The following is a 22,022-nucleotide window of genomic DNA, read 5'->3' on the forward strand; positions in this document are numbered from 1 at the left end:
AGCTGGGCCAATAGACGTGACCATAAAAAGACTTCCTGTTATCCCTTCATTCAAACTTCATTGGAATCAGTATTTGAAATGATAGTAAATAAAATAATATGCCCAAGTTAGAGCAGGACTTGCAGTTGTCCTCATAATGATTAGTAAGGATTGATTTAAGTACAAGAAAAATGAAAATAATGTCATTTTCCCCTTATTTTTGTCAGGTATAAACAAAGTAAATGGGAAAATTCAAAGTACCTATGACCAAGTCCACACAGTGGTATGTACAGGTTGTTTTCAAGAATGTTTTTTTAAAAATTGTGTCTGCATCATAGTTTTATTTAAATAAAGAAAGAGTCCTATTATGAAGTACTGAGACTCGATCAACTGATTAGTTCTGGGGCATTGGGTAAAGCACTGAACATTTTAGGAATTAGTTTCTTTTTTGGAAAATGGAGGTTGAAGTATAAAACAAGATAATCTCCAATTTTTTTAAAGCTCTAACACTCTGCTGTTCAATATAGTTACCCTAGTATGTCGGTATTCCAGGTATTTTGAGATTATGCATATTATGTTCTGTCCTGTGGATTGTTTTTTATTATAACATGTAAAGAGCAAATTGGTAGATGTTCTACTTACATTGCTACTGTTCAAATCTTTCCTTTGTTTTCTTTTTTTTGGGGGAGATTAATTACGTTTTTTTTTAATTCAAATTTATTGGGGTGACAATGATCAACAAAGTTACATAGGTTTCAGGTGTACAATTCTATAACACATCATCTATATATTGCATTATATGTTCACCATCCAGAGTCAATTCTCCTTCCATCACCCCCTTTATCCTCTTCTACCATCCCTCCTCCCCCCTTACCCTCTGGTAACTGCTAAACTATTGTCTGTGTCTATGAGTTTTTGTTTCTTTATTTGTTTGTCTTCTTCCTTTGTTACTTTCAGTTTTATATCCCACATATGAGTGAAGTCATAATGGTTCTCGACTTTTTCTGTCTGACTTATTTCACCTAGTGTAATAACTTCAAGATCCCTCCATGTTGTCACAAATGGTACTATTTCATCTTTTCTTACCGCTGAATAGTATTCTACTGTATATATGTACCACATCTTCTTTATCCAGTTAGTTATTGAAGGACACTTTGGTTGTTTCCATGGCTTGGCCATTGTAAACTTCCTACTTGAAGGAGCCAACACTTTTCAAAGTGATGAAGCAACTGGTTTGCTTTTTTCATGTGCCCAGCCTCTTACAGTGCAATAAATGTTTGTTTAATTTATGTGCCAGGCATTTCCCCCCAACTGGACACACTTTTTTCTCTCTCTCACTTCAGAAACATAGTCCCTCATTCTCTTTGACTCCACCTTTTAAAATCTGTTCTCAGGAAGCATCCTAACACTTACGTGCTTCCTGTTATCAATGTAAGCCATTGTGATTACTATCACATAAGTATTTGCATTTAAAATCACATGCTCAATTATAAAGTGAAGGATGTGTGTCTCTGAGCATGTAGAGGAAGCACTTGGGTGAGAAGAGGGGAATTTCATGCTGGCTTTGGTGCCTGGGTATTGGAAATATTCAGCCAGGGAAATATTCTACTTGGCGTCAAGTGAACACGCAGACTTTTTGTGGCTGCAAATTTGCTCTATGCAGTGTGTGCATGATGTATATGGATGAATATCTTTTTATGTCGAATTAAGTAGTCCACAGAATACTTCACTGATCATGTAGCCCTGTGGGGAAAAAGGTAGTACATACCTCCTTGGAATAAAAAATAAATGCAGAATTCTTCTCAGTGACAGAGAATGGGTGTGGATAAAGCAGAATTGACTGAGAATGAATCTTGCTAAGGAGAATGTTTCTGTGGTTTGAATAGGCTGAAAAGTGTGTATGTTGGGAAATTATTGTCAAATCATGATTATTAGATTTTATGATTGCCCACGAAAAGTATTTTCAAATCAAAAGAAAGGAGATTGCAGGTAAATTCCCAGGCCTGGATTCATTCTTTCTTTTTCTTTCTTTTCCTTTCCTTATTTCCTCTCCTCTCCTTCCTTCCCTTCCTTTTTTCTTCTCTCTCAATCTCTCTCTTCTTTCTTTCTTAAGTTTTGATTTTTTCCTAATTATCTAATATTTAAAGATTTAGAATGTATAAAAATTTAAAAAGAAATATTAACAAAATTACCTGTAACGTTGCCAAATAATGACCAGTATAAAACCATTTATGGACTACTGTTAAAACTTCAGAACACTTTTTATTTCTAAGCATGTTTTTATTATAAAATTAAAATCATGCTATATAAGTTATTTTATATCTCACCCTTTTCACTTAGTCAACATGGCATAGCATGTTTCATATCATTAAATGCTCTTTATATATATAATTTAAATTGCTGTGTTACATGATCTAAATACACTTTCACCTGCTGAATCAGTTTCCATTTTGTAGTAATTTAAGTTATTTCTAATGCTTTCTAAATTTTAAATGATATTATGGTGAACGTTTATGATCATAAGTCTTTGTTCACATTTCTCATTGTTTCCTTACAATAGATATTTAGAATGAGAAGTAGCCATTTAGATTTTTAACATTTTTTAAACTTCCTAATATGTATGGTCAAGTTTCTTTCCAGAAAGTGAAAGTTTGCACCAATTTACAGTCTTGCCAGCAATATATCAGTTATCTTGCTATACTACCCTGATTATCAACATTATGCATTTCCATTATTAAATTTCCAGCTAATGTAATATAAAATGGTTTTTAATTTTTTATTTCTCTGATTACTGATAAAGCAGTTCTTTCTTCACTTGTTTATTAGCCATTTGTATTTTCCAGTTAATGACCTTTAGTTTCAGCTTTTTGGTTTTTGTTTTGTTTTTTTGGTGTCTCATGGTGCTTTTTATTGAAGAGTTTAAAAACTTTATAGATTAAAGAACATCAACGCTTTGTCTGTGAGAGAAGAAACTTTATTCACACATTGATCAATTTTGTTTATGATAATTTTTGAAATAGGCAAGTCTTAAAATTTGCTTAATCAAATTATTTGTCTTTTGCATTGTCGTATCTCCAATTGCATTATATTTTAGAAAGCCCTTCTCTATCCAGAGACTACATAAATTTTTTTTTTCAGTTTTATAATTGGCTTAATTTTGTAATAATTGAACTATGTGGGTTTTCTTTTGCTGTGTCGTATATAGTATATATTGATGAGGTTAATATATTTTTCCCAAACACTTGACCAATTGGCCCAGTACCAAGTATTGATTTGTGCCACCTCCTACGATCCCTTTGGTGTTGTCTGCTTTAAATCCAATCACAGGGAACAGAGCTTTTCCTTTTCTCCTAGAACAATCCTCAGTATTGTTATGAATGGTTTCCTAGGAAGCATTCCTTATCTCCCACCCTCTTGGCTGTCATGCTTTATCTTACATGTGACTCAATGATGTCATTTTTTTCATTCCTTTTTTTCAGCCATCACATCCCAATAATTTGTGTTGCTTTTGGCAGACTATTTCATTTAGTGAATTACTCAGCAAGATTAGGAAAGATGATTGACGTGTTATTCCCAAGTAACTTAATTTCCTTTTCACATCACAACAACCATGACAAGAAAAGCCAGGAAGAAACTTCCTGCATCTATGATGCAGAGCCAGATATTTTATCACTTCAAGCTGTGAAGTGAGGTACCCACAGCCAACTCTAAAGAGCTTGCAGTTTGAAATTCTTGCAAATTTTCAAAGGAAAACCCAAATTAATTGAAAATATATTTTAAGTCTTCTTAGTGAGGCTTTCTTCATTGTTATCTTCTGCACCGCAGAAAAAGGTTTCACCAACTGCCATGTGTGCTCTTGGGTAGCTCTGGAATGTAGGAAAGTTGAAAAGGAACCACTTGAGAGAGCCTGACCATCTTATGTGGCCACTTAGAATCAATTCTGAAAATTGATTTGATACTTTAAAAGTATATTTTAAATGAAATGAAGTTGATATCAATCCAAATTTTGACCTGTCTCTTCTCTGAAACTGATCTTAGAAGGTATTATTTAAAAAGATACTCAATTCCAGATGTTTTACTTTCAGGGTTTTAAGGAAAAGAGATATTGAAAAATGTTTTTAGTCATATATACATGCTTGCACCTAAAACTTATATGCAGCAAAACTCCTTAATATCTTCTAAAAAGATATATTTGAAATGAGAAAAACAATTTGAATGTTAGGCTATCCATTTTTAAAAGATAAATCATATTTCGGTTAAAAAAAATTGAATGTTGATAGATGTTTTCAGCTCCAAAGCACACATTTTATTACAGTGTTCCATTGCTTCTCCAATGTAGTGAATGATCCTGGTATTAATGAGTGTGGCTTGGAGAAATGACTTAATGTAATGTTACTCAGTTACAATAAATGAGTTAAGTACAAAAAAATGAAGGTTAAATATATCCCCCATTTTAAGCATATGGTTACATTATATATTGTAATTCGTGTATCTGAGTACGTGTTCTGCTGGCAAGCCCCAGGACACTTGTGCCAGGGACTTGTAGCAGGGGTCTCTTCTCTTTGGTTAGTGACTTTATTCTATCAGTTTTTAAGTACTTTCAATATCACCCCTGCTTACACTTCTAGAGAACTCAGAGAAAAGATGTAAGAATAAACAAAAGCATGATTCTTTCTATATAAGTCATATCTCTTGAGATTCACATAACTGAGAAAGAAAAAACACTTTTTTAAATCATAATTGTGCTATTTTGTCCATGTTGAGAATCTAGAACTCTGTTTTTATGAAGATGAAATCTAATGTTTACCATTAAGCTTTATTATATTAAAAAAAACCTTTTAAAGATGGCTAAAAAGGCCTAACTTTAATATATTATCTCTATATTAAAAAAAACTTAGTCATCTAACTAGTTCACTAACTAACCAATTTTTGAAGTATATAACATTTGTTAACAGAGATTTTAAAATAAAAATTTAATTAATACATTAATCTTAGAATATGACATCTGTTTTCATCTTTAATTATTTCTGTCAGAGATCCACACATCTTTTTTTAAAGCCAGTATACTATTGGCAAAAAGAGACATACCAATTTTTAAAGTATAACAGTTACCAGACAAGTGAAGTGAATAGGCAGAAATACCAGATGGTCCCCACCCACACCTTAAGATTGTGTATAATGAACACATCAGGTGTCCTTCCATTCTTAGTAATCATTGTCCTAAGTAGAAACTTGAAAAATTAATATTTAGGCCAACAATATCACCGAAGGTGTATGTCTGATTCCTCCCCAACTTACCAGAAATATGAAGACTTTCGCAAGCGGGACATTAGATTCACTTTTAACCAGATGTTAGATTAAATCAGTGTTTCATAACTTTGATTAGAACATCCCCAAAATGAATTAAAACCAGAATGTAATATGCTCAAGTTCTTCTCATGTGGTTTGGCTCTTTGGCCATTGAAATTTGATTTTGAGCAGGCCTTAGCCACTTCCCAAATGGACAGCCTCCTCCTTATCGCAGGACGCGAACATAAAGTTAAATCTACAACGAATATTCCGACACCACAAAAATACCTAATAGGCAAACCTGCAAAAGAATAACCTGCAAAGAATAGCATCCTGGTGTTATCACTACTTTTATTAAAGCTAATTTTCAAAATAATAAAAAGAGGAAATTAGTATAATGCAGGGTGAATCAAAAGTCCCTCCATTGTGTGTGGTGACTGCTGCTGTGGTTTTTTTCATGAAAAACATAAGTTTTCCCAAACCAGGCCTAAAAGTCAAGCTAAATTGATCATCAGGGGCATTGCCTTTTACCACTTCAGCATCAGTCTCTCCATTGAATCCCACCAACTGTATGCTCAGTGACTATGTCCCAGAAAAATGGCAAAAATGAATTCCCTTATTTCCTGTTCAAGACCTAGCACAACCTGGGTTCTTAAGGGTCAGTGTATCTTGAAACTTGGAAAAATATAAAATAATGCATCTCTTACAGGGTAGGAGGGAAATATGCTTACTTTCTGGCATATGGTAAACACTAAAAATAATAGTTGCTGAATAAAGGGAGGGATGAGAACCGAGGAAGGAAGTGGTGATGGAGGTTTGCAGCAGGAATGGGGGTCTGCAAGCTGCAGAGAGACAAGTCTGAAAGGAACTGGCCTAAGATAGAAAACTGGTTCCCCGGGTGGTGTCCACAGAGAGCTGTAGTCTACTGAGGCCACAGCAGCTAAGCTGTGCAGCAGCTTGTGGGACTTCCACGACCTCACTCCCCAACCCCAGGCCCCACACTAGCTACACTGAGACCTGTGTGCACATTGCTAGATGTCCATAACAGCAAGCCTGGGACCACAAGTTTAAAAACAAACAAACAAACAAACAAACAAAAAAACACTGTACATGAAACAGTTCGATGGCAATTGGGTTGTAATTGATTAAACATTGTTAACTTGGAAATTGTCACAATATTTCATGTCTCACTGAGTCCAGGTAACAGCTATTTTCCTACACGTTTATAAGAAGACACAGGGAAAGGATTCACAGGGAGGATGTCTTCTTGGGAATTTTAGAGCCTTCAACATAGACATTTGGACAGAAGGACTTTCCCGATGCCCTTTAAAAACCTGCTCACAGAGAGGCAGCTACTTGCTCATTAGTCCAGTCTTAGTGCATCTTTTGATTGCAGATTAGGCAAGAGAGAGATTTTAGGTCTAAAAAAGAATTGGCTATTGCAGCTAAATGATTTCCTTATTTTTTGGCAGCACATAGTGTGCATATAGTCTGGTCATCATCCTAATAGAACATGGGTCTGTACTCAAGTGAGAAATCAAAGAGAAACTTTGTTCTATTCATGGGAAAAGAGGAATATTTTCCATTTGTTCTTGTGAAAAAAAAATTGTTTGTTTAAAACAAAGCATCACAGCAAAGGAAATAAAAATTGGGATAATGCAATTCAAAGGCAATCACCACAACAACACGTAGGCATTTCTGCTCTAATGTGATGTGTCTCTGAAAACCTTCACATTCAGTACTAAATGGCAGGACTCGTAGGGCTGGTAGAAGACAAGGCATTCAAACATCTTTGGAACGGTAGCCACAGCTCTAACAAAAACAATTACTGGTACCTGTAAAGATGGGGTGGCTCCTCTGGTACGGGGCTCCCCGGTGATGGAGATTACCGCAGCAGGCATCTAAGATTCTCAGAAATGAGAGAGGCCAGGTGCTGGCGACCCTCTTCCTGGAGCAGGACAGGCAGACGTGAGGTAGACACATGCGGCAGTGCCAGGGTTCTGGCTGTTCCTCTCTGGGGAAGGATCCTGTGTGCAAGCACTCACATTTCATTTTCTTATGATAAAGCTGAAAGAAATCCTGCTGCCAGTGTGACATCAAAGCTGAGAACATTTTTTTTCTTTCCTGATGAAGTTTATACATCTAGTTCTACTATTCCCCTCCCCTTGCCTGGGGAAAATCATGTATAAATTGTATTTACGTCATCCTCTCTTTACTAATAGAGTGTGAGCTGTACAGTACAGAGCATATGTAGGAGCTGAACAGACTATTGTTTAAAATAACTTGTCTTGATTGTAAGTGTAATTCACCCTTGTAAGAAATTTGGAAAATATAGAAAGGTATACAAAATTAATATCAACTTATAAGAAATATACTGTTAAAAAATGGTGACTTACTTCCCTCTGGTCTTTTGTTGATACAAATTTGTTGTTAAATTAGGTTATACTATGGATACAAATTTGTATCATTTGTATATATTTATATTATGTGTATTGTTCTACTTTATTACCATAGATGTCAAAAATTTGAACCATGATGTATTTAATAAAACCCCTGCTTTTGGATAATGATGTTGTTTCATATTGTGGTAATAAACACCATTACACATAGAAGATTATTTGTACCTTTGATTAATTCCTTAGGCTAGGTTGCTAAGGAGGAAATTCTGGGTGTCTTAATCCATAGGGCTACTACATAAAAATACAATTGGTAGCTCAAACAACAAACATTTATTTCTCATAGTTCTGGAGCTTGGGAAATACAAGATCAAGGTGCTGGCAGATTTAGTGTCTGGTGAGAGCTCTCACTTCCTGCTTCACAGCCAGCCATCTCCTTGCTGTGTCCTCACATGGTGGAAGGGTGGAGGGAGCTCTCTGGGGTCTCTTTTATAAGGGCACTAATTTCTTTTATGAGGGTTCCACCCTCATGACCTAATCACTTCCCCAACTCCCCACCTCCTAATGCCATCATATCAGGGATTAAGTTTCAACATGTGAATTCTGGAGCAGACATAGCCTTCAGTAGATAGCACTGGGTCAGTAGGTATATATATGCCTTTTAAAAATAATCTGATAACAGTAAACCTTTTTTTGTGGCTTTTAAACATAAGGATCTTAATACAAGAAAAAAACAGACAACAGTAACTTGGTGTTGTGGCCATTCTTTATTATGGGGAATGCCATTTATTAAAATGGTAACAAGTTAGCAAGTCTCTTTTGCTCACAACTATGTTGTAAGTATCCAATTTAGCACATCCTGAATTATCAGCAGATCTGGTATGTGGAATATCTATATCATGTATCAGGTTAAATTAAGCATTAAAAAACCCATGTCCGGCTTCCCCTTTAACTCAATCTAATTCTTCTCTATATGTTTGCTGCCCTCTTTTATCCTGTTCTCATGTCTCTCCATTGGCTGTCTTATCCTTGGCTCACAGTTTTGTCTGATAATGACTCTGCTTTATATTGTTGACACTAAACCTGTCCCTAGTTCAAGTAGCTGTATGACATCAAAGCTTCCTGTGGGACCTCTGAGGCAATTTGGGAGAGGAGAGAATGCACAGTCCCCTGGGAACTGCCCTTTTGGTTCTGAGGTCCTTAGTGCATAAAAATGTGCAAAATGGTTAAGTTTAGCTGCTGTGACCTTTGTAAGTAGAAATATCTTGCTCCAATTCCCAGCTCTGCTTTCTTAGGTAAGGAAATACTTGGTGTCAGGAGCTCATGGTGGTTGTGTTGTGTGTTTGGCAGCTCATGTGCTGCCAAAAATGGCAGCAGTTGGGTACACTCAAACAATTGATGTTTGGTTTTAAAAAATAATATGTATCTTAAGAGCTTTTTGAGAGGGAATGTAAAGACAGAATTTGGCTGGGTCACATCTCAAAAGAAGTGAAAATAAACTAGTATTCAATCCAGAGGATTTAGTTTCTTTCCATTGCAGTTTGTAGGTAAAATAAACTAATGGGAGTTCTGAAGAAACTGCTTCTGTCAAATCTTTGGACTCTCATGGGAAAAAACCAAGAGAGTCCAACAAAATAGAGGCAGATCTATATGTATATATGTACTAAAGATCTTTTCAGCAGCCGTTAAACCAGTGTCATGGGAGACTTCATTGAAGACGAGCAAGGGCTATTTCCAGTTCTTTGAATTATTATTTGAAAAAAGTTAACACTAACTCAAAAGCTGACCCCTTTCCTCTCTTTTCAGCCGGCATATGTCCCCCGGAAGCTGATCCCAATAACAATTATCAAGCAAGGTAATTTGTACGCGCCTGCTCTGGATACATGTTTAGAACTATTTTCAATACACTTCCTAACGGAGATAATTAAACATAGCACATATTTTCTCAATTTCCCTGATGCTATATATATATCATTAGAAAAAATTTGAAGAAGTCAGTATGCTCTAGTAAATTAGAAGCTAATATGTAAAATTTTGGCTCTTGCCCCAAAAACCCAAGTCTTGGCAAGTTGTAGTGGTTGGACAACTAGGGACAAAGCAATCATAAGAAGCATTCAATTTTCAAAAGCCAGTTAAATATGTGTGGCTTTGTTTAGGGTTAAATAAGCATACATGAGGAAAATAGTTAATAGGGTATTTGGATTAATGAAATGAAAACTATGATTTAGTGGTCACTATAGATAAAGACATCCAGATGTCAAGAATTATTATGTCTTATTTTATTTCAGCATTCAGTTGCTTTTCTTTTGACTTTGTTTTTCAAATTATCAAACTAACTTTATTATTTCCAGAAAGTTTCTTGGTAGCAAAGACTGTGTACTTAAAAGAGTTCTTCTTTTAAGAAAACACAATGTCCCAAGTCTCAAAACAGGGTCAATTAGTATTGGAATTATCCAAAGGTTCTTTGTTTTGAGAACATACATTTTAAATTATTTATTAGGTCATTGCCTCATTTTGTGATAGTTCTTTAACTTGGGTAGGCTGCAGGGAGTGGAAACGAGGAAGGAAATTTTCAGTTCCTTAGAATGGAACACTTTATTGTAGAGTAATAGCCTTTTATTACTTATAGGCACAGATGTCAAGGTAAGATGTGCCTCCTAGTTCTTTGTTGGCTGTGCAGCCAGCCCAATGAATTTCTTTCTGTTAATTGAAAAGTTAGATCAAGACTGCCCCATTGCAGATGGCTTCACATTATTAGCTTCTTGCTTCTTCCTGATTTTTTTTCTTTCTTTCACACTATTATCTTTTCTTATTTCAACAGTGATTCAGAATGTTACTCACAGGGCTTCAAGTAAATCTCCAGATAAAACTCCCACTGGAGGAACAATACTCGGTGAGTCTATCTTGAAATCTATACCTAGATTAAGCAAATCAGGCTATTTTTGATAATGGAGCCTTTATGGAATTTTGCACTGTGAGCAGGTCTGTTAAATTGATGTTGGTTCATTTCCTTTCAATGTTTAACATCCTGGCTGTGTCTACTCCAGGCTAGGAGCCAAGAGATGCTACCTCTATCAAAATACGGTAGAGAAACAACTCTAGCCCATGCCTGGTAGGAACGCTAGCACCCATCCTACCTGCCCCACAGGTTGTTGCAGTTACAAGGGAATCTTTCTCATATTGAGCTGCTCTTTTAAAAATTACTATTAATAATGGTTTTCTTTGTTCACCACAAATCTTAAGCATCCATACTACAATTTCTGAGTCCATGGATTAAATGCCAGAGGATTTTGTTAGTTCAGTACTGAATATGTAAAAGATTCTGTTTAAAAGGTACTATTATGTATGTCCAACATTTTGAAGTTTGGGTTAAAATTGACAAAGCAAAATAAGTGCTAAACTTCATAGTCCTAGTATCTGATGCTCTGAGCTTTGTTTCATGTCAGGATGCATTTTCTTCCTCTTATCTTTACTTTCTATTTCCTTGCAGTCCACCTTGTTATTCCAGGTCTTAATGAAACCACCGTCAAACTTCCTACGTCCATAATGTTTGAGATTTCAGATACAATCAAGACACAATTAGGTAAGCAGGAAAATTCTATCTGGGAACATGGCAGTGCTTGAGGACTAGCACTAATATTCTTAGAATGTCCAAGGAATCTAGCAAATGAGTTGTCTGGGATCTCAAAGTAAAAAAGGACAGGCATGTCACAGTTGATGGGAATGTAAAATTGTACAGCTACTGTGGAAACAGCGTGACCCTTCCTCAAAAAATTAAAAATAGACTTACCATATGATCCAGCAATTCCACTTCGGGGTATATAATGAAAGGAATTGAAGAAAAGTTCTCAAAGAGATATCTGTACACCCATGTTCATAATAGCACTATTCACAACAGCTAAAACATGGCAGCAACCCAAGTGTCCATTGACAGATAAGTAGATAAGCAAAACGTGGTGTATATAAATGTGGTGTATATACACACAATGAAATATTATTCAGCCTTAAAAAGGAAGGATATTATGACACATGCTACAATACTGATGAACCTGGAAGACATTATACTAAGTGAAACAAGTCAGTTACAAAAAGAGCAATACTATACAATTCCACTTACATGAAGTACCTAGAGTAGTCAAATTCATAAAGACAGAAAGTAGACTTGTGGCTGCCAGGGAGTGGAAGGAGGAGGGGAATAGGGAGTTAGTGTTTAATGGTACAGAATTTCAGTTTTACAAGACAATAATAGTTTTGAAGACAGATGGTGGTTGCACAACATTATGAATGTATTTAATATTACTGAACTTTACATTTAAAAATGGTTAAGTTCATAAATTTTATGTTATGTGTATTTTACCACAGTAACAATAATTGGAGAGATTATTTTAAGGTGCAGAGAGATTGGAGTGAAAATATTAAAAAATTCTATAAGAAAATAGTTATTTTACATTTATATAAAACATTAAATATATTTACACTTATGAAAGAGTGAACATTTATCAAATTACCCAAAATACACACATTTATATAAGTATAATGTTCAAATGGAATAATTGTTATAAATTATACTTATTACACTGTACTATCAAGGGACCACTAGGTTCTTTCAATGAGAACTTATGTAAAGGTAAGGTCTGTTAGAATTATTATTTAGTTGAGATTGATACTGCTTCCTACTTCTAGAAAGCACCTGATATGATTTCAGTGTCGAAAAAAACATAAAACATAGCAATTTGGAAAAAAAATAACCAAATAGCAAAACCCTTTAAAAGAAGCCCAGGGAATACTTGTGGTGGTCACTGGGCTAAGTTAGTTGCTGCGTTTGAGTATCTGAATTAGTCTGAATTAGTCTGAATTCTCTCTATAGCAGAGGACCTCAAACTTGATGGAGCATCAGATGTCTTAGAGTGCTTGTGAATACACAGACTGCTGGGCACACCCTAGAGTTACTGATTCAATAGATCTGGCGTGGAGCCTGAGAATTTGCATTTCTTACTAGCACCCCGGAGATGCTGGCATTGCTGGTCTGGGAACCATGCTTTGAGAACCACCTCTCTAAAGTCTATGGAGAATGTATTGGCCTATTGATAAATATGGAAGTTAGCAATTGAAGAAGACTTAAAAATGCAGATTATTTTCCCTGCAGTAGGCATCAGCTAAGAAATTTAGCATTTACAAAATTGAATCTTCATACTGTATGGAAGCAAAAACAGAGGCGCAAGCCCCTGATTGGCAGAATTAATTCAACAAATACTTACTAAGCATCAATCTGTGCCAGAACTGCAGGATGGTGAGGATGATAATGGTGAGTGACACAGACATAGGACCCGGCCCTACTGGGACTTCAGATTTAATTTTTTTTCCCTTGTTGGAAACCTGACCTGTTTGCTTGTTTGATGCTAGACAATCAGACTGTAACAGTTTTAAAAGGTGAGAACTCCTAAGTTCTCCGAGCAAAGCCTGAAGTGGGTAGAAGAGCACTTAATATGTGGACTATTAGACTTACAATTTTAGAAAAACATTCCAAAGCTTACACATCATCATTTTATTAAGGGGTGAAAATATTTGCCAGGAAATCTCTGTGATTTTGCACACTCCTTATATTTTTACTGTAAAATATTCATACCTGTTACCTAAAGTGAATTACTACCAACAGCGTATACAAGTGAGTCCAGGCTTCATTTGCTTGAACTAGAATGTGCTTTATTCCTTAGTTCTTAGTCTTGAGTGATATTTCCTAATTTTTTTGGTTTTTGCAAAGTTCCACAGGCTACCTTATTATCAATTCAGTCTATTGTTTTCTTTGATTTAGAGAATTAAACAGTGAATTTCTGTTTGGTTTGGTTTTGCTTTTGTTTTCCTGATACGATTCACTAAAGCTTCAGGATTGAATGTGATTTTAATGAAGAAATATTCTGTTCAAATAGTAAATATATTTTCAAACTTGTATTTCTTGGAAAACACCTATCTTAAATTTAATACATGACAAATTTCTTATGGATTAAAGAGACTGATAGCCAGTATGTTTGAAAATGTCTAGTAAATCCATGAAATGTAACATCTTAACATACTGTGTTTAAAAATTACATTTAAATTTACTGTTTTTTATGAAGACTGTGAGCATAAACAGTGTGAGCATCAATGTCTTTATATCACGTTGAGAGAAATAAACTTTCCTGAAGTTATTTATCATTACATTTCAGAAAAGTCCTATTTTTTGAGGAGAACTCTAAAAATAAAATCTTCATTCCAGCAGGGCCCATCATGGGACATCAAGAAATTAATAGCTTTTGTTCTAAGAACACATGGTGTGAATAATGAAAGAAATAAACAAGAAAGCTACTATTACACCCACACCTCCCAGGGACATACAAAGGGTTTGCCAAACCCAAGATTTAGCTCGCCAAAATTAACGGAAACAAGTGTGTTGAAAAAAGGTACAGAAGAATCAGAGAGGAAAAGGAATTTCCTGGGTTTTAGGCTGTTCTGATGGCATTTTACTCTGCTATTGCCAGAACTTCAGTTGTACATAGCTAGTGTAGGTGAATGCTCATGGGTTGATGCGAGACATGAAGAGTCCCCATTCAAATATCTTCTCCATCTACCAAATTCTCTGACTCCTGAAATGCCTTACTTAGAAACACAGTATGTCTTTCTAAGGAATCAGTGATGTGTAAAGGATGTAAATATCTCTTGGGAAGGTAGTTTACAATTTTTTCTTCATTAACAGCTTAATTTTGTTAATGTGATTGCTAGCTAAGCGTATGTTTAAACTATAAGGAGCTAAAGCAAAGCAATTCAGAGTATTGCATGAAAGTCTAGGATCTGGAGGTTAAAAATAAATAGACAGAAGGTAGGTAGGTAGATCGATCGATCGATCGATCGATCGATCGACAGACAGATAGATAGACAGACAGATAGATAGACAGTCCAACTCAGCCAGCGAACCACCAAGAACGAATGATGTTACACAGGAAGGTGAGGATTAGCAAAGGTGTGGCAAAGGTTAAGAGAACACTGGAAAAAAGAGAACATTAAAGAAAAACCTTATAATCTTATATTTAAAAAATAAAAACAAACACCTTCCAATGTTACATGCTGAAAATAACAAGACCAGAGCTCATAAAAATTTGTAACCTGAATGTCTTTTCCTGGGCTAGCAATCACAATGGTTTTAAACAAAAACTGTGACTCTGAAAAAGACAGGAAGCAATATTGATAAAATTTAGAAATTAAAAAAAAAAGAATTTTTCATAAAATTCTGCTGGATCTGTTTCTTAGTTATTCCAGAAATAGAGTCCCTTCTGCTAAATTAATTCGAATGATGGTATTAAACATTTCTGGGGTGCAAATAAGCAATGCAACGTCATGTGCACATGAATTCAGAACACACACTTAGCTATTAGATGTGGCAAGTATGTAGCACTTGTGACACCTATTTCTAGCATTTTAAACCACTTCTAAAAATAATTAGCTGTACGTAGGAATCTATTGTATGCTTCCATAATACAGGTTAAAAATTGATTGGCTTCTATTGACATTGTAGAAGGGATGACTTTATAATTGTCTTTGCCTATCAGAAGTAAAAAAATATTTTGTGCCTGTGTTAACTGAGAAGAAACAAAGGGTCTTTACAGCAGTGATATGAACTGCAGAAAAAGGTTACAAAATTTGCATCTTCAAAGAGATTTGAGAGAACATGTTAGACCAATAGTTCTCCACAGAGGGCAGTTTTGTCCCCCAGAGGATATTTGGCAATGTCTGGAGACATTTTTGGTTGCCACCACTATGGAAGTGTTAGTGGAGTCCAGTGGGTAAAGGCCAGAGGTGTTACTAAACATCCTACAGCAAAGGAAAGGCTCCCACAACAAAAAATTTTCCAGCCCAAAGTGTCAATAGTGCCAAAGTTGAGAAACCCAAGAAGTTCCTGTACAGCCTGAGGACTCTAAAAATTCCCATCTGATTATAATGAGTTCAAGGTGATATGATCAGGGTATCTCAAAGATGAATGAAATTTCTCATGCCACTAGACTATTTCAAAATATTACAAGTAGGTCACTGATTCCGTGCGCTAAATAGATGAATCAAGTTAATCCATTTTAAATGGAGACTATCTTAATCATTGGGAAACTCTGGTATAGACATGTACTTTCTTTGAAAAAGAATACCTAAATTTTAGAAGGTAGGTTCTGAATAGTTGTCTAAAGAAGGAAAAATATTGAGTATATTCTTTACACTGAATTCGCACAGTAACCCAAAGAAAATGTCTTTGTTAACATAAGGCTCAAATAAATTACTGTTGGTATTCTTTTGCAACAAATATTTTCAAATAATTTAGTTTCCCGTGTGTGTTATTTGTGCTTTTCTAAAATTTCAGTGTCATACCCTATTACATGTTTTACCATGCATAATAATGGAAATTTTCTATTCATTGATTTTTTTTTAATTAGGAGTACTTGAATGTAAAATTCCAGGGAGTATTTGCAATACAATCTATGCCTTCCAGAAACAATGAATCAGAATGATTGGAGTGTTTTCCAAGTATTGGGTTTTGTTTTCTTTTTCATTCCATAGCCAACTTAGATCTTAATTACCTAGGGTTAATGACAAGGAATTCTGAAGACTGTCATCTATTCCCCGGTAGAAATGCATAGTAAATTTGTTAATTGCCTGGTGGGATGGGATAAGAGCCAAATAGAATTCTGGAAATAGTTTGTTACTTGATTTTGTTTTGAATGAATTATATTTGGACACTGTGTTATAAGGAAGTGAGGTAAATTGTTTGTTCTCTGACTTTTTTTTCTAGCTAAGAATGAAACCTTAGCATTACCTGCTGAATCTAAAACACCAAAGGTAGAAAAAATCCCAGCACAGCCCATAACAGGTAATGTGATCCCCTTGTTGTTAACTTTGAGAGAATAAGTAATATGGTTTCAAATAGTAAATGATTGACAAGCCTGTACTTTTTTTTCAGTGAAGAGCCAGTAGGAAATTCATTTTGCTCATAAGCACAAAATGATAGGAGATTCTATGTCCTTAATCTAATGTTTGGAAAAACAGATGCAGAAAACAACAGATGAATCGTATAACTAGTATCTAATATGGAAGATGTATTTTTCACTCTAAGTGAAAGTGACTACCTCAACATTCTGAAATATTTTTATGCTAAAATGTAATACCTGGTTTTGGTACTTTCCTTTTATATGAAGACATGAGACTATTTTTCATTCCTTCATTTTCATAAGTGGTTGATTTAGCAAAATGCCATTATCCTTCACAAATCTGTAGCTTGAGATCTATGAAAGTGTGCTGGAATTGTTCAGCAACAATATTTCTGGAAGATTAACAATCCTAATGTAGGGATTATGTAATAGTTCAGTTAAAATCCTTTAAAGAACAAATGTGGTATGCATTTTCCCCACAGTTTGTCAGCCGTTACAAACAAATAAATATTCAGCATTTCTTCTATGAATGAACTGCCCAAGTCCAGCCCACTCCGGATACATTATTCCCTGAACTACAGAGTTTTTGCCAGAGCAATACCACCTCATCTAGGACTCAGTGAAACAAACATCTGAGAATTCCCTCAGATCCACATTTAGCAAAGTAACCCAAATCTAAAGTGAATTTTTTAATCCACAAAATTGCTATAAATTGCAATATTAGTGATATTTACCTCGTACTAAACTCTGGGACTGATAACTGGTCCAGAGAAGATAAAAATTAGTGAGGAGATAAAATAACTTAATTTCAAGAAACCTATTCAGGTAAGGATATTTTGGATAGAGCAAGAAGACCTTCCATCTCTCACCTTCATAGAAGTTGCGGCAGAAGTAGTACCTATTTAAGCTGCTGAAATAATCTATTTGAACGAAATTCCTAGGTAGTTTTATGATTTCAATACAATTATATTGAAATACAAAGAAAAACATAGGCATGACCCAGCGGATGGCTCCAAGTTCTTTTCTGCCCCAAAGATTCTACCCAATTATACTTTCTTCTCTTGGCACAGTATTTCATGGGAGAGTCTACAGATTTCTTAGTTTTCTGCCAAACTTCTCAGAATTTTCCACTTCAGAAACACTTAGTCAAACACCGTCACTTATTATTCAGTGTTATTGTGTTATCACATGTCCTTACCCTGCAAAATTCTGGAATTTTCTAGCTCACAATTCATTCCAGATCTCAGTGATCCTGGTTTTTACTTCTTGAAAACTATTTACCCAAAGTTATCTTTGCCTTTGATCTAGCACTTGGAACAAACTTGTGGCTAAGCCTTTGAATGCTTATCATAATTTGAACTCAGTCAAATTTGAACCCAACATGCAGTCAACTTTGCACGTTGACTGCAGTTTGAAAGAGGGAAATCTTATAATCTTCTAAATAAAACTTTTTTGCCCTGGGTCATTGTTTTATTTGCCCATTTATTAATTCATTTAATAAACATTTATCATGGGCTTGCTTACTATACTCTGGGCATTGTGCTAAGGCCTGAAGAGAAAGAGAACGAAAAAGACAGACAAATAAAACATTATGATTAATCTGATAAGTGCTTTCATGGAGGTCAGTTCAATATCCTTTTTGGAATACATTGAAAGTGGACCAAACCCATGAAGGAATTTCAGCTCAGGTACCTGGGGCAAGCCTGGGAGTCTTTAGCACAAGTAACTTGAAAAGTATTGAGTTACGTAAATGTCAGTTACTAATTCTAAAGGACAACGAGTGTCATGTGGTCTTTGGATGCCTCATCATTTTATCTTAATTTGTAAAGATGTCTTTTTTACCTTCCAGTGACTCCTGAATCGGTCCCAAGAACCACTAAACCCACTGTGTCTAGTGCATTAGACATTTCAGAAACAACATTGGGTAATTCTAAGAATTATTTTTTCCAAAACAAACAAGCAAACCAAAAAATCCTCCCAACACTCATAGAAAAGTAACCCAATACTTTAACTTTCCCCCCATCTCTCCCCTCCTTACTGGCAGTAGTTAATCTTCCTATTTCTTGGACCAAAGCCATTAAAGAGTTAACAACATGCCTTGAGCCTGTTGACTGATATTCTAAGCAGCTCTGGATGGTAGATGTTAACTACACATCTTTTTCACCAGTCTCTTGGGATGTACAGAAAAACCAAGTGCCAGTCTTTTAACCCACAAAGCTTTGAGGAGTGGGGGAAATCTGCAAGTCTTGACTGTATCTGTGCTTTCTGTTTTGATTGGCTTTTCCAAGTCTTGTGTGTACTAAACCTGAGGAGAATCACCCAAAGTGTCATGCTTTCTAATAAGAATTCCGTGTCACGCATGTTATAGCTCCTTCTTCGCCCAAGAGAATCTAAGTTGCTTGGTTCTCATCTCCTGAAGAAAAGGAGCTGCATGTATTTTTTTTTTTTTTTTTGTACTTGTGATGTTGATCTTCCATGTCACACCACGGCCCTTTGAAAGTGTACCTTCAAATTTTAACCACTGTGTGAAACTTTTCCAGGGAAAGCCAACTGTTTCCATGAAAGGCATCAGGTGGCCGGTGCACACTTTGTTATGAGCATTGTCACGTGATCGTGGTTAAGCCACAGCGTCAAATCCCAACTCATGCAGTTGCTAACTGAATTCTTCTTTATTGTAGTTCTCAGCGAAAGAAACCCGGAAACATGGCAAACTATCCTAATACCTAGGTTTGAATTGCCACTGGGCACTCTAGGTAAAAATTATTAAACACTGCAGCTTATTATTACGTTGGAAATCTTATGCATGCTTGAAAGAAGATTGAGGTTAATTTATTCAAATTTATCTCCTCAAAGGAAAGAAGGGACAGGTGCTTATAAAACAATAAGCTCTCCAACATTAAATTTTTTAAATGTTATAAGATCTCTATTATAATTAGAATACTAAAGAGTCTGTCTCTATGGCAAATCCTTCTGTTTTTCTTTTTGCTGGTCATATTTTGATTTTATATTTGATTCTTTTAATTCCAGATCATTGTCACTGAATAAAAAATGAAATTCTTTTCTATTTTTTCTGAATATCTTTTTATTCAATTGTTTCTCTTCAGATAGAAGATATATTTATAATATTTATGTAGACTGCTTCTTAAAATTCTTAGAATTTCTTCACGCATTCAATATTATAAGAGTTGTTGGAGGTGAGGTCTTAAATATAAAGCCATGTAGTTACCAAAATTCTATTTTTAAAAGCTACTAGATGGATATTTTCTGGTTCCGATGTGTTTGGTGCTTGATTTGAGTTTAAATGAAATATATCTAAGAGTACACATACACAGCTGAAGAAATTAGGAAGCTAGTTCAATAAAGGTGAAAAGAAGAGCCCAATTCCTCAAATATAGTGGTTTGAATATTAAAAAAAATAGAAAACTAAGCTTTATTACTAACAGTTCCTTCCTTAACATGAGTAATTTGCCTTTTTGTTTGTTTTGTGTTTTAGAAAGCTTGAGAGTAAAAAAAAAATCTTTTCTCTGTTACTTGCACCTCAAGTCATAACATTTCTTATGTTTCATTACAGCTCCGAAAAGACTTCCAGAATTTCCGCAGGCAAAAACACCCTTCCCTTTTGAGAAACCAGGGGACACCTTGGGTAATAACAGCACCTGAAATCTGCTGTTAAAATGTGGGTGGTGATTGCTTCATTCTTGAGGACACATTTACGGGGTCCTACCTTTACAATCCTCAATGAACTGATGAATTTGGTTAACTCAGCCAAACAAGTGGTTGATTTGGTTTAATTTTTTAAAAAGCAACCTATTTTTCTGATTGGATATTTTACAAATTTAGTAACCATCATCAGTCTGTTAATTACATATAACCCATTCAGTTAGTTTTCTGTCCTCAAAAACATTGAGAGTTTGATGCCAAACTCTGGTCTCTCTACTCATTAACCCAATGCTCTTGGGATGGGTACATATTGATTTCTTCTTAATATATGATGGCTTTTGATCTGATTCATGTGTGTGTTTAATTGCAGGCTTCTGATAGTCACTTAATCATAGCAGCAACCTATTTCTGTCTCTTTGTCCTACCAAAAAAATCTTCAGCAAGTTTCATTTCTTTTTGCTATAGCTTCAAGTGAAAAGCCATGGATTGTACCTACAACTAAAACATCTGAAGATTCCAAAGTTCTACCTCCTCAAACTGGTAATTGCATTCATTTTTAAAAATAGATTGGAACAACAATATTTATTTTTGTAGATTTTATATTTTACAGGTTTTATTTTTATAGGTTCCTTGGTTGAGTACCAATGTAGTCTCTAGTAAATGGTAAAGCTATAATGCATTCTTGATACTTAAATGAATCTCTTTTTTTCCTCAGTACCAAAGCAAAATGGTTTTGCATTTGATTTAAAACCTGTATTTTTTATTTTATTTATTGGGGTGACAATTGTTAGTAAAATTACATAGATTTCAGGTGTACAATTCTGTATTACATCATCTATAGATCCCATTGTGTGTTCACCACCCAGAGTCAGTTCTCCTTCCATCACCATATATTTGATCCCCCTTACCCTCATCTCCCACCCCTCTCCCCCCTTACCCTCTGGTAACCACTAAACTATTGTCTGTGTCTATGAGTTTCTGTTTCTCATTTGTTTGTCTTGTTCTTTTGTTGTTTTTGGTTTATATACATGTGATTTCATTGATATGTGGTATATAAGACCTGTATTTTAATGTTTGGACAAATAATTAGAAATTTGACTAGAAGATGAACTACAAATTGGCTCATTGATTCTGTAGAGATCTCTTTAGTGACATGAAAGTGGTAGCAAAAATAAGAAGCATCATCATGGGTCTGATTTAATGGTATGAACTTAATGTTTCCCTTGCAGCTGTATATTCACTTCTTTTTCAGAAATGAATATTTGAAAGTTTACAATGTGCAAGATATTATTGCTAAATCCTAAAATCTCTAAGCATACTAAGCATATTGTGATATAGAGGGAAGAAATTAATAATGGACTTTGGTTCCAATTCTGACTTCTCCAATAACCATATATATTAGCTATTTTTATCCACTTTTCTTCAGGATCTTAGTTTATTCTTTTGTAAATTATGGCGATCGGCTTTTTTCTCTTGAGAATTCTTGTGTTCCACCCCTAAAACTGATTGAGGAAGATTGCTTCCCTTTCTTAAAAATAGATTTTTCTAAATTAAGAAGGTTTCTCCTATATATCTTTTTTTCTGATGTGCGTGGTGATTTAATTGATGTCTAGCAGTCAATTAAAGAGAATATTAAGTATATGAGAATTATAAAAAATCTCAGAAACAATTTAGTGTGATTACTTCCATGATTTTTGTTTTAATTGTTTCTATTGTGATTTTTTGTGTACCTTCCAGTGTGATTTTTTTTTTTTTT

General features: G+C 35.0%; 1 protein-coding gene and 1 long non-coding RNA gene across 40 annotated transcripts in view; one reads left to right on the forward strand and one right to left on the reverse strand.

The window, feature by feature from the left end:
- Positions 1-7,415, reverse strand: part of LOC141571634 (uncharacterized) — a 63,498-nt gene extending 56,083 nt beyond the window's left edge. Inside the window, exon 1 of the long non-coding RNA XR_012496555.1 lies at positions 7,104-7,415. This is a non-coding gene — a long non-coding RNA (uncharacterized LOC141571634). The remainder of the gene's footprint in view (positions 1-7,103) is intronic.
- ABI3BP (ABI family member 3 binding protein) overlaps positions 1-22,022 on the forward strand; it is a 259,027-nt gene that overhangs the window by 120,132 nt on the left and 116,873 nt on the right. For 29 of the 39 annotated variants that reach the window (XM_074332670.1, XM_019756510.2, XM_074332723.1 and 26 more), the window contains exons 6-14: positions 207-262; positions 9,471-9,519; positions 10,486-10,557; positions 11,155-11,247; positions 16,471-16,548; positions 18,456-18,530; positions 19,285-19,359; positions 20,178-20,249; positions 20,732-20,806. In XM_074332670.1, the coding sequence (XP_074188771.1) occupies positions 207-262; positions 9,471-9,519; positions 10,486-10,557; positions 11,155-11,247; positions 16,471-16,548; positions 18,456-18,530; positions 19,285-19,359; positions 20,178-20,249; positions 20,732-20,806 (645 nt within the window). The remainder of the gene's footprint in view (positions 1-206; positions 263-9,470; positions 9,520-10,485; positions 10,558-11,154; positions 11,248-16,470; positions 16,549-18,455; positions 18,531-19,284; positions 19,360-20,177; positions 20,250-20,731; positions 20,807-22,022) is intronic. The other 10 variants (XM_074332749.1, XM_074332759.1, XM_074332762.1 and 7 more) reach the window with 5 other exon arrangements.

The sequence above is a fragment of the Rhinolophus sinicus genome, linkage group LG01 (assembly GCF_036562045.2).
Source record: "Rhinolophus sinicus isolate RSC01 linkage group LG01, ASM3656204v1, whole genome shotgun sequence".
NCBI lineage: Eukaryota > Metazoa > Chordata > Mammalia > Chiroptera > Rhinolophidae > Rhinolophus > Rhinolophus sinicus.